This window comes from Anabrus simplex, chromosome 10 (genome assembly GCF_040414725.1).
Source record: "Anabrus simplex isolate iqAnaSimp1 chromosome 10, ASM4041472v1, whole genome shotgun sequence".
NCBI classification, from domain to species: domain Eukaryota; kingdom Metazoa; phylum Arthropoda; class Insecta; order Orthoptera; family Tettigoniidae; genus Anabrus; species Anabrus simplex.
In genome coordinates, this window is record NC_090274.1 from 109,392,726 (window position 1) to 109,406,478 (window position 13,753).

The following is a 13,753-nucleotide window of genomic DNA, read 5'->3' on the forward strand; positions in this document are numbered from 1 at the left end:
GAAGATTCTTGAGGTCAGTCTGGTGTTTTCCATTTTGACTATGAGACCGTAAAAGATAAGTCTCCTTTTTCTCATGGCTGATGTTACCCTCTATAAATGTTGGTAAAGCTCATTGTTATGCCTAATTCTGTATTCACCTCCCTCTTTAATGGGGCCCATGATTTTTCTCAGGATCTTTCGTTCTTTCAGTTCCAAATTCCTGAGTTGTCCCTTTTTGACCATGTTCAAGCATTCTGAAGCATACAGCACCAAATGTCTTTCTATGGTTTCATAGTGTCAGAGTATGAGGTGAAGGGAAAGGGATTTGGACTTGTCAGTGTTCTTACAGTGCTCTCTCCAGTTTGGTACACCTGGCTTTCATGGCTACATCCTCACTAACGTTCGAGGTTATCCATTCTCCAAGATATTTGTAGGAGTTGGTCTTTTTTATTACTGCATCCCCATGTGGGATTGAGATGGCTGCCTCAGATGTTGGTGATGAACTCAGTTTTGTTAATGGCAGTCCTCAACCTTACTTTAGTTGCTATTTCACTGAGGGAGGAGAGTTGGCGTGCAGCTTCCTCCGTACTTGGTTTGCTTGCTTGCTTTATTTATGTTTAGTTTTGCTTGCCGTTTAGAAGCGAGATTCCTGAAACACTGTGAGCTTGTTTGTGCGTGTATTTTGTACTCCATTCAGAAGTTGGAAATTCATTTTGTGTTGAGTGGTACGGTGAAGTGTAGCGAATATTTGAATATTTGTCGCTTGATATGGTAGCCTGTTTCTGGGTTAAAAAAGTAATCTTGTGAAACTGACTAGTGTGGTGCATATTTGTCTTGTATCTGTGTTGGTGCAACGTTAAAAAAAAAGTCTTGTGATAGCTAGTTATGGATACAAAATCATGAAATTCCTTTCTAATGAACACAAAATTAAAGTCCGTCAGAAAGTGGACTACCGGGCGAGTTGGCCGTGCGGTTTGGAGCGCGCAGCTGTGAGCGCGCATCGGAAGATAGTGGGTTCGAACCCCAATATCGGCAGCCCTGAAGATGGTTTTCCGCGGTTTCCCATTTTCACACCAGGCAAGTGCTGGGGCTGTACCTTAATTAAGGCCACAGCCTCTTCCTTCCCATTCCTAGGCATCCTGTTCCATCATTGCCATAAGACCTATCTTGAGTGGGTGCGACGTAAAGCAAAATAGCAACAACAACAAAAGATGGACTGGCGTCCACATGTTTAAGCACGCAGAGGTTGCGAATGTTGAACTCGCACTTTCGAGTTTCGTCTTGATCACTCAAGTTGGTCAACGTTTTGTTGACCTCAAAATGGCGGAGAAAGTCATTCCTCGTGGTCGCACATGGTCAAGCGTAACCTCCAATTCATTGTGTAAGAATGTGACCAGAAAATAATGCTTAATAATCCACTGCTACCCCTGTGGCTCAGGCGGCAGCGCGCCAGCCTCTCGCTGCTGGGTTCCGTGGTTCAAATCCCCGTCACTCCATGTGAGATTTGTGCTGGACACAGCGGAGACGGGACAGGTTTTTCTCTGGGTACTCTGGTTTTACCTGTCATATTTCATTCCAGCAACACTCTCCAATATCATTTCATTTCATCTGTCACTCAGTGTAATCATTGCCCCAGAGGAGTGCGACAGGCTTCGGCAGCCGGTACAATTCCCATCCTTGCCGCTAGGCGGGGACTTCGTTCATTCCATTCCTGACCCGGCCAAATGACTGGAAACAGGCTGTGGATTTTCATTTATTTATTCATTCATTCATTCATTCACTCATTTATTTATTTAATCAAATAGCACTTTTATAGAGAACATTAAATCAGTACTTCAGTTCTTCCTATGTTCCTTCTTCCTCCCTGCCCACATTTGTTTCATGCATTCTGATCTGAGTTTCCAGAGCTATTCTTTGTTTTGTGGCTGCTTTCGTGTTTCTTTCTTCATCCCCAAAGATCACTTTCTGAAGCTGGTATGGGTAGTCATTCAGAGGGTTAAAGCGTTGGTCTTCTGACCCCAACTTGGCAGGTTTGATCCTGGCTCATTCCGATGGTGTTTGAAGGTGCTCAAATACGTCAACATCGTGTTGGTAGATTTACTAGCACGTAAAAGAACTCCTGTGGGACTAAATTCCTGCATCTCGGCATCTCAGTAAACCGTAAAAGTAGTTAATGGGACGTAAAGCCAATAACATTATTATTATCATAACTTTGAAAATTTTGTCAGTCAGTCACCACAGATCTGCATTTAGGGCAGTCCCCCAGATGGCAGATTCCCTATCTGTTGTCCCTAAACAACTTGCCAGTATGTGTGTCCTTAATGTCAGTGTTTGTTTCTTTGAGGTCGTTTAATGTCTGTGTAAACGCTGCTGGTTGTACTTCAAGCTTTATGATTTTATTAAAGACTAGCTTATGTACCCGTTCTTCACACAAGAATTGGTCATCGATTTCACGATTCCTTTATGAATTTATGCAAAGTTGCATGCCTCTATTGAAATGTTAAACTGTTAAACTGATATTGTTCTACGGAAGCACGTGGCAGTAACATGAAGTACGATAAAGCTGAACAAAGTGGAGACAGAATGGGGTAGGTCACAGAGTTTATTGAACGATACAGTTCATGGTCCGAAGTTGTGAATAATTCTCCTTATTTCTCGGATACATAAAGTCGTTCATCTGAAACTGGGAGTGGTGCTTTGGCTGAAGACTCATGAAAGCAATCATTGACGATAACCTCTTTTATTATCTGTTCTATTGAAAAGAGTAAAATGGCTCTAGTTAAGCATTTAACCCAACTTGAAATGACATGACATCCTGTAAAGCAGTCCATTAACCCATTCGCTTACCTTATAAACATCAGTTCTGGATCTTTAAATTACCATTTATAAGGTCCATGCAAGACTGCGCCTAAGTGATAATATCAGTGCAACTACTGGCTCAAACATTGTCAGACTTTCATAGAAATACTCAAAAAATAATAATTTCAATGGAATGTACTATGTTACAGTGAAAAATATGAACTTTGCACTATAAACTCACCTAGTAATTCTTACGGTGATTTGGAACATTTACGTTCGTAATATTTACATCTGCTTCTTGACTCTTATTACTATCACTAACTTCACTAAGCACAGATAACGTATCCACATCACTAGATTCACAGATAGAACTTTCCGATATATTATAATCTTCACAGTCACTATTCAGTAAAATATCCATGACTTCTCGCTTGGTAATAGCCTCGCGCGTGCTCATCTTTACTCACTGAACACCCGTGACATCAGCTCAATGCTATTTTCAATTTATGTACTTAATCCCCTAAACATGACTCAAATAAAGCAGAAGAGACTTCCTTCAGATATAAAGAATGACTGTAATGCCATCTGTTGAGTTTTTAACGTACTACCTTCCCTTTACCATCGATAAAGCAGGACGCTGCATTACCCCGTCGCTTCGACGGTTAGGTAAACCGGTGGGTTAATGAAAACTTCCTTGCTATCCTCCTATCGAAAAGGTGCAAATGAGAAAAACACTTTTAGAAATTGATTCCCAGTAAGACTGGTATGTATGTATGTATGTATGTATGTATGTTGGGTATTCAGCCCGAAGGCTGGTTTGATCCTCCACAGCTATGCCAACAGCTGTCATAGATGGCCTAGGCATCACTGAAGAGGTGTACTGGGGAAATGGGGAGTGAGGTAGTTTCTCTGTTGCTTTCCTCACCGAGCCAGAAGTTGCTCACTTATCAGTCTGCCAAACCCACTGAAATGCGTGCACCAACTGACCCTATGAGTGTTATTTTCATACCATTCATAACAGGGACTGGCTGCGTAAGGAATGGTATTACTAGCATCGCTCATACCTCGGTCACTTTCATATTGTCAAAGCCAAGGATGAGACTGAGACAGGTCAATGATTAGTTTTCCATGTATTTTTGTGGGTGGTTAAAATCACTGTTTCAACTTCCTACAGACCCGCAAAACAATCCGGGATTCAGAAATGTTACTGATCTTAATACCTACCCAAGTACAGATATAAAGTTTGGTAGAAATATATAGATTAGTTTCCCAGTTATAAGAACTTGACAAACGGACAAACAAATTAATGAAAATTAAAAAAAAATCCAGACTGAAAAATGGTCCGTTAATGTGATATCTCCCTTATTGAAAAGATGCGCATGAGGAAAAAGTTTTAGAAATGGATTTCCATTAAGGCAGGTAGATTTCCATTAAGTTTGGTTGTATGTATTTTGTGGGAGTGCAAAATCACTGTTTCGGTTTGATATAAACCCCCAGTCATTTCAGGAATTTAGAAACAATATTGGCCCTAAAACCTACCCCAGGACAGGTGGATTCTAAATACGAAGTTTGATAGAAATGTATCCAGTAGTTGCAGTATTCAAACACCAAAGCTTAAAAATATGTAGACGGTCATTATTAGACCTGAAACGGATAACTGTATGAAAATTTTGTCAAAATAGTCAATGTACAGACACAGGGTCTATACAATTTTATTTACTCCTACTCCTCCCTCTGAACCACTTACGTAAACATACTGGAATGCATTGGCACCTGACACGCAAGCATGTGGCTCAATGTGCATACCTTGCTGTCGCCTCCACTTTCGGCAGGCATTTTCCCCACATCAACATTACTTATCAACCAACTCTCACCTTACTGCCAAGATTGCTTGTCACAGTGCTGAAATTTATGATATCTAGTTATTCGACAGTAAAGAAACGGTTGATAGTCAATGTAACCACCAGAAGGAAAAGGAAAAAATACACCATCCCTATTACACACAATAAACCTCATGATGGGTTCCGTTGTGACATACAAATCTGAAAAAAATGGCTCTTAATGAGAAAATAATTATATTGTGTCCATTTTTCACTACAGTACATCATCTAAAGGCAATGCTTTGTCTATGCAACCATTGTTCTCTGTCCTCGGCTCCTCATTTTGTTTCGTAGTAATGCTATGAAAACAGCGTGCATGTTCTGACAGCTCCCAGCGTTGAAGAAAGGGATAGCAGTTACTATGGCAATCAGAACACATCTCCTGTTTAAGCTAGTTCCAGCCAGGCACGCGCTCTACCTTTTCCTACCCTGTCTGTCTTAAAACTCCGCGAGGTTGTTGGTCTGAGTTCCACGTTGCCAGTTAGTATACCACAGCACATGTGGCTGGGCTGTATAACAGTGTCTGCCTTGAGTGATATTATCATTATCTATATAGTGTGTTTTGAAATCAGCTAAATACCTTATTTGCTCGCTTATAACTCGCAACCGCGTATATCTTGTACCCCTTTTTTTGGTTTAAATAATTATTCTGAAGAACATAGTAACAGAGCTGCCGGCCGAGAATTCCGTGTAACCGAGTTTAATGTTCGCTACTGGCGTAAACAGAAAGCTGCGCTAGAGACCACCAACCGAACACGTAAGGCATTCAGAGGGCCGAAAACTGGTAAGTTTCCTGAGCTGGAAGATGAGTTGCTTCATTACGTTACAAAGTTATGAAATGATGGCTTTAGTATCTTGCACGAGAAGCTACATTTCAAAGCGCACAAACTAGCGATTAAAGGAGGAATCAGCTGTTCGGATCTGAAAGTAGGTCTGTAGAAAGTAGATCTGTAGGTTCATGACACGAAGGAGATTGTGTCTGCGATGGCGAACATCTTTCTGCCAGAGAATGCCAAGTGATTTCAGCAACAAAATCATAGATTTTCAATACCTTATGATAGCAATGTGGAAGAAAAACAATGACCTCTTATCTCAATTTGGCAATGCAGATAAAACGCCGATAAACTTCGACATGCCATGCAACACCACCATCAACAAAAAGGGAGAATCTAGCTTCCTTGTACGTACAACTGGGTGTGAAAAACAGTGTTGCACTGTCATGCGAGCAATAACTGCTGATGGAAAAAAATTGCCACCATACGTTATTTTCAGTAGAAAAACAGTGCCTAAGCGAAGTTTCCCAATGGCATTGATATGTGGGTTCAAGAGGATGGATGGATGGATGGATGGATGGATGGATGGATGGATGGATGGATGGATGGATGGACGGACAGACGGACAGACGGACGGCCCTCCTGTACAGGACTGGGTTTGTACGGACTGGTTCGACGCCCAGCAATGCTAGTGTGGGAGAGTTTCCGCGGACACTTCGTGGAAGACACGAAGAAAAGTCTTCAGGTCAATGAAAGCTGATCTCGTAATTCATGGTGGACTCACACATTGTCTGCAACCCTTAGATGTTTCCGTGAACAAGCCCTTCAAGGACAACATACGTAAATCGTATGCCGAATGGATGGCAGGAAGGGAGCATGAGCTGACGTCAGCAGGCAAAATAAAGAGGTTGTCAGTTGCACTCGTGTGTGATTGGGGTATGTAGGCATGGGTTATGATGTCGACAGACATTATTGTGAAGAGTTTCTTGAAGACGGGCATTGCAAATGCGTTGGAAGTCAGGACGATGCAATATGGAATGGTGATCAGAATGATGCACGCAAGAATAGCTCTAAGATTGATGGCAGTGACAGTGAATAGGGTATGTAAGTTGTCTTCTTTCAATAGCCTAATGCAAATTTTACGTTTTTCTCGGGAATACGATCTTTCACCCACAAATCCCCGCATATATCACGCATTGAAAACGTTCACACTTACCTTTTGTCAAAAAGAACGAGTTAACATGCGAGCAAATACAGTATTTATAGTGCTATGTGTTCGTGCTCGTTATAATAATTGTATTGTTATCAAGACTGGCATTTGAGTGTAGTGTAAATTCTAGTATTGTGTAGTATAGCATAATTTTTAACACCTTGCTATTTACTGAACTACAAAACGTCGCAACCTTTTTAAAGCGCCGCTAAACGTTGAGTGCAACCAGGAAAAAGGCAAGCGTGGTGGGGACGCACGGCTTAGTTATTTGGTCAAGGTCGCGATATGTTGTGTTTGAGGGAGGGGAATGAGGATATTTGAGCTGAAGAAATTACTGCTGAACCACCTTGGAATAATGGCAACGATATTTCATGTTATTCTAATGTTCTCATGATCCCTGTACATGGGTATTATTTTCCGCAGCGCCTAGCGCAGAGCGAGAAGGGGTTGATTGTGATGGTATAAAACTAGTCTGAACGTGTGGCAACACGGCGCTCCCACTCCTTTGCTCGGCGCCACGTGCTACGAGCTGTCAGAACATGCACCTCTTTTAATAGGACTCCACAATGAAGATTTTGTGCCAAGTCTTGAAGAAATTTTTTTGTCGTTCATCCTCGGCCTTTCTTCCCCGTGAATCCAATACAATGTTAAAAACATTACACTATAATTACAACAATGAAAGGATGGTCCTATGTACAGTGCTGCTGTCACTAATGTTCCAGTGAGTATGATGCAGGTGAAACATGCATTTCATAATTATTGTTATAGTATTTTCAGGTGAACCATAACTTGATCATTCACAATCAGTAATTTTGCCAACTATTATGGATTATCAGAAATTATTACGGATTTCACTTCACGATTACGGCATTATGGTCAAAGGGGAAATTATTACGAAAAAGTGACCATATCACGAAAAAAATAATTTTATACGGGGAAAGAAGGAAAGCAGGAAAAGTGAATCCTTTTGAGCATTACTGCTTAACCCTCCTCGTTTCAACGCTTGTTAGTGGGCAAATTCTTTTTTTCTATCCATGAGCATTTTGAAATTCATTGTGATTGAAGGAGCTGTACCCTGCTCTTCTTCCCCCTGTGGGTGGGGGCGGTAGAATAACACCCACGGTATCCCCTGTCTGTCGTAAGAGGCAACTAAAAGGGGCCCCAGGGGCTCTGAACTTTGGAGCGTGGGTTGGCGACCACGGGGCCCTCAGCTGAGTCCTGGCATTGCTTCCACTTGCTTGTGCCCGGCCCCTCACTTTCATCTATCCTATCCGACCTCTCTTGGTCAACTCTTATTCTTTTCCGACCCCGACGCTATTAGGTTTGCGAGGGCTAGGGAGTCTTTCATTTTCACGCCCTTCGTGGCCCTTGTCTTCCTATGGCCGATACCTTCATTTTTCGAAGTGTCGGACCCCTTCCATATTTTCCGTCTGATTAGTGTTATATAGAGGATGGTTGCCTAGTTGTACTTCCTCTTAAAACAATAATCACCACCACCACCACCACCACCCTGCTCTTCTCCACTATATGTGATATTGTATTTTCAGTATTAAGTGTACTTGACAGAGTTTTCAGTGTTGATAGGAAAGATCAGAGGGAATTCAGGCCTATATTGATTACATTACACTGGAATTGCGTATGGTTCGGAAGGTATATGCCATCAGAGGGGGAAGTATGCTTCAAGAAAATCCACACTGAAAAGCAGCTGTTGGGTGCAAAACAAGCAACAAAGAATGTTTTATGACAGAACTAACTGGTAATGTGCAAATTTTATTTTGTAACTTAACACAATGCTGTCCGCTCACGTATCAATACGTGTTTCCATGCACGGTGCTCTGCAGCTGATCACGTATGGATACGTGTTGGTGCAAGTCTGTCTTCTGATGCTAAATAACGGTTATTGAGGAACTATTTGGAGGTGCATAGCCCAATGTTTTGAGGGCTACTATATGAAAACAAAAACTATTCCTAAATAGGTAAATGTTGTATTTTTAATGTACTTTTCTTTATTTGTGGCTTAAGTAACCACATTAAAAGATTCATTTTTATTGTTTGAGCAGGCTTATTGGTAAAAATTTAATGTAAAAGTTTTTCTCATGCATTTTAAAAAAGTTTTTCATAAGAGTAGTACAGCAGAACCTCGATTCTCCATTTTTAGAGGGACCACGAAAATAAAACGTACGACACGGGAAAACGGAAAATCTGGGAATGAATGAAAACCATCAACAATTTGGTTAAACATCACAAAAATGAAATATGTATAATTATAATCTTGCTAACACCCCCAAACCAAACTACAGCCCCAATAGGCCTTTGCCTGCCAAGCGACCGCCGCTCAGCCCGAAGGCCTGCAGATTACGAGATGACGCATGGTCAGTGTGACGAAGCCTCTCGACTGTTATTCCTGGCTCTCTAGGACCGGGGTTCGCCATCTCACCATTAGATTGCTCCTCAATTAAAGGTAATCACGTAGGCTCAGTGGACCTGGAACAAGCCGTTATATCCAGGTAAAAATGTCTGATTTGGCCGGGAATCGAACCCAGGCCCTCCGGATGAGAGGCAGGCAAGTTAGACCGCAAAACCGGCATCAGACATTAGTTACCGGTATGCAAGTTCAAAATCTCGATACTTTATGTCCAATTTTACTGGGGAAACTTCGTTATTTTCCCGTGAAAACTTCTTCAGTTCAGCAACTTTGAATATCCAAACTCTTTGAATAATATGATACCGGTAACGCCAAGCCAAACAACAATCGACCACAGGTAGTTTTTAATTCTCTCATCTAATAAAGCACTTTAGATACAAAACTGTCCATCATGATCACGAAATCCCTTCTTTTCTTAATCTTCCATTGTAATGTAATCTACGGTATATTGTTCATAGTCAGTGTCTGGAAATCTTGTACTGCGTAAATTAGGCTTACATCGACTTAAAGGTTAGGTTGAACTCGAGAATATGGTTTCGAATGTAAGTATCGATTCTCGAAAGTTCATGAATGAATTGTATTCAATTCTGCCCGTCACTAATCCAATCAAATTGGAAAGAGTAAAAAAAAAATTAATCAAAACTTCATAAATTACGGTTATTCGTAACCTTGAGCTCAGCTGGAAAACGTGCTCTCTGCACATTTCAGTACGAGTTGGAAATAATACAAACCATTTAAATGTAATGTGCGCAAATAAAACGACTGTGGTTTTTTATATTTCAACACGAAAACCTAAAATTCCCAGTCCTTTATTAGGACCGAAACAGAAATAGGCAATCCCAAGACCTCCCATGGCTTTTTGTTTGTAAGGTGCAACATCTGTTCTGGTCTCGATAACATAATTGTAGGCATAGATATCAAGGATAATTGTACCCGTATACGATAATATTTAAAATACTAGATTTGTGTTAAGAAGGAACAGTTTTGATTCATGCCTGAAAGCACAGTGACTATACAGTGCCCTGAGGAAAGTGCCGAAAACCTGTTCGGCAATACAATCGGAAAAAGTAAAATCTAAACATCTAACCCTGGACATAATGTGGATGCTTTATAAGTGCGAACATTTGACGAAACTCGTTCCGTCTTCAAGTAGAGCTGTCGAAATGCGCTGTCTCTCCTTACAGTTGTTGTGGCCACTCTCTCCTTCATGATTTCTGAGATTCTCTAAACAATACCACCCGAATGCGATGCTAAGATGGTCACTTATGCAAGTTCACCGCCGATCGCTTTTCCAGTACAGTACATACTCTAATTATCACAATGACAGGGCATTAATGCCAAGATCCATAAGTATGCCATAGCCGTCCTTTCGTGAGATAAAGTTTATTGAAAAACGCTTGATCGAGGATTTAGCGTTGATGGGACTGAAATTTCTGGACGGTTGTTCCGGGAAATCGTTTCTTCAAGGAATTGATTGTGCAGGATTTTTACAACGTGGTTTAATTACAATGCTCGTGGGACCACATAATTTGAACGCGTAATCCAGGAAAACATAGTTTCCGGTAACGGATAATCGAGGTTCCACTGTATAATTAAAATAATTTAGATATGTACTTCCTGATTAACATCTTCATTTTGGATGGCTGACTCCTTTAAATGATAGACACATCAGTTATGTACTATGTTTCACTGTTGTGTAGTAATGTAGGCTATTAAGTAAGACCCAGTTCGCTGCCAGCGTCCATGTTAAAATATGGTAGTGTTGAAATGTTCTCTCTTTGTCTAGAAATACAGTAATGTCCTCCAGGAGAACAAGGAGACCCCTGACAAGGAGAAGAAGGAACGCACTTCATTCCAGACGTGTTTCAACTGTTTGGGCGACCATTCTGTGAGAGACTGCCCCAAGAAGCGAGACGGAATGATGATAGCCAAGAACAGAAGAGCCTTCATGAGCAAGCATGGACCTGTGAAGGCGAGGTGCGTTACTCTTCATGAATTATTTTGAGTGATAGTGAAAGGTAGTCTTTCATGAAAAATTACTGCCATGTGCAAATTGAACATAGTGCTTAAAATATTTAATACAGTTGTAACCAGTTATAAAGACTCTGAAGGGACTGTAGGTGATAGTCGCGCAAACCAATATCTCTCTCTCTCTCTCTCTCTCTCTCTCTCTCTCTCTCTCTCTCTGCTCCTAAAACTGCTATCTCTGTAAGTTTTAGTTTGCACAGTTACATGATTAATTGACAGAATAAGTTAACATTTCAAAAAACATTGGCAAAATAAGTATTGTATATGCAGTACAATTCTTCTTTTCTGAATTTGGCCTTCTGTGGACCACATAGAACTTAAGGCTTCTTGGCCTTTCTTCTCTTCCCTTCTCTTCTCTTCTCTTCTCTTCGCAAAATCTCTTCATTCTTTCGCTTCCCGTTTTCAGAAAGAATCGGTTCGGGCCTCCTTTTTGAAGTGGTTTCTCTTCAAATGATTTTAGACTGTCGAACTGTCTTCTGAACTCTCTTCTATTGTGGATCATCTGCAGTGTAATTCCAACTTCTGCCGCATCCCTCTTGACCTCTTCTACCCACTTGGAGGTGATGTATTTGAAGATCCGTTTGGTTAGCCGTTTTGTCATCCATTCTTATGAGGTGTCTGTAGAATTTCAGCCTTCATTTCCGCATTGTGTCTGTGATCTTTTCGGTGTACTTGTAGAGCTCCTCATTTCTCCTTTCTTCCAAGTCCCATCAGGAGTCTTCTGCATTCCCAGAATCTTCCTTTCCTTCTTCTCGAATTCTTGCATCTCCCCTTTTTTTTAAAATTTAAAATAAGACACTCTGAAGCGTACAATCCTTCCAGTTTTATTACTGAGTTATAATGATGGATTTTGGCCTTGTAGGATATTGGTCATTTGTTATACCTGTTTTGTGTTAGCTTGTAGGCCAGATTTAATTTTCTGGTTCTTGTCTTGTTTGCCTCTTTGTGCAGTTCTTTGAGTTGGATCCATTCACCCAGGTATTTGGACTTATCTGTCCTTTCATTTTAATCTTGCCACGTTTTACCTCCATACACCTCTCGCTTTGGTGCTTGTACTCCATATGAACCAAACCCCACGGCACTTAACGCCCTTTGCCTGCCCAGCGACCACTGCTCAGCCTGAAGGCCTGCAGAATACGAGGCATCCTCTCTGCTGTTATTTTGGGCTTTTGAGACCGGGGCTGTCATCTCGCCGTCAGAGAGCTCCTCAATTCTAATCACGTAGGCTGAGTGGACCTCGAACCAGCCCTCAAGGCCAAGAGAAAAATCCCTGACCTGGCCAGGAATAGAACCCGGGGCCTCCGGGCGAGAGGCAGGCACGCTACCCCTACACCACGGGGCCGGCCTTATACTCCATATACTCCATATATTCTGTCTTTTCATAAGAAACAGTGTCCGACTCGTTGGCTGAACGGTCAGCGTACTGGCCTTCGGTTCAGAGGGTCCCGGGTTCGATTCCCGGCCGGGTCGGGGATTTTAACCTTAATTGGTTAATTCCAATGGCGCGGGGGCTGGGTGTATGTGTTGTCTTCATCATCATTTCATCCTCATCACGACGCGCAGGTCGCCTACGGAAGTCAAATAGAAAGACTTGCACCTGGCGAGCCGAACCCGTCCTGGGATATCCCGGCACTAAAAGCCATACGACATTTCATTTCATAAGAAACAGTAAGACCTCCTGTTTTTGGCAATTTCATGAATGCTCTCCAACATCTTTTAGCAGTCACACACAGTCTTGGCTAATAAATGAGCGTGTTCTTTCAAATGTAGAAATCGTTGAGTGTGATATATCCAATTCCTTTGGATACTAACATTTGTTTCCCCATTTTGTAATCACCATAATATGTGTGACTTTTCTTCAGTATTAAACACTTTCTTGTGTGACATATTCACGGTGATGCTTGCCTTAACTATTAAACAGACAGACATTTCGGCAAATATTTCTCCATACATACATACATTCATACATTATCATTATAGACCGTTATGCCTTTCAGCAATCAGTCTGCAAGCCTCTCAGAATTACTAAACGTCGCCACAATCCTCGATTTGCAACTAGTGTTGTGGCCTCATTTAGTTCTATACCTCTTATTTTTAAATTGTTAGAAACCGAGTCTAACCATCGTCATCTTGGTATACCTCTACTTCTCTTACCCTCCACAGCAGAGTCCATTATTCTCCTAGGTAACCTATTCTCCTCCATTCGCCTCACATGACCCCACCACCGAAGCCGGATTATGCGTACAGCTTCATCCATCGAGTTCATTCCTAAATTAGCCTTTATCTCCTCATTCTTAGTACCCTCCTACCATTGTTCCCACCTGTTTGTACCAGCAATCATTCTTGCTTCTTTCATGTCTGTTACTTATAACTAATGAATAAGATATCCTGAGTCCACCCAGCTTTCGCTCCCGTAAAGCAAAGTTGGTCTGAAAACAGACCGATGTAAAGATAGTTTCGTCTGGGAGCCGACTTCCTTCTTACAGAATACTGCTGATCGCAACTGCGAGCTCACTGCATTAGCTTTACAACACCTCGATTCAATCTCGCTTACTATATTACCATCCTGGGAGAACACACAACCTAAATACTTGAAATTATCGACCTGTTCTAGCTTAGTATCACCAATCTGACATTCAATTCTGTTGAATTTCTTACT

At 41.5% G+C, this 13,753-nt stretch overlaps 1 protein-coding gene across 1 annotated transcript in view; it reads left to right on the forward strand.

Annotated features, from left to right (window-relative positions):
• The window catches only part of LOC136882297 (zinc finger CCHC domain-containing protein 8 homolog), a 154,651-nt gene that overhangs the window by 14,491 nt on the left and 126,407 nt on the right, over positions 1-13,753 (forward strand). The window contains exon 3 of the mRNA XM_067154867.2: positions 10,853-11,043. Within this exon, the coding sequence (XP_067010968.1) occupies positions 10,853-11,043 (191 nt within the window). The remainder of the gene's footprint in view (positions 1-10,852; positions 11,044-13,753) is intronic.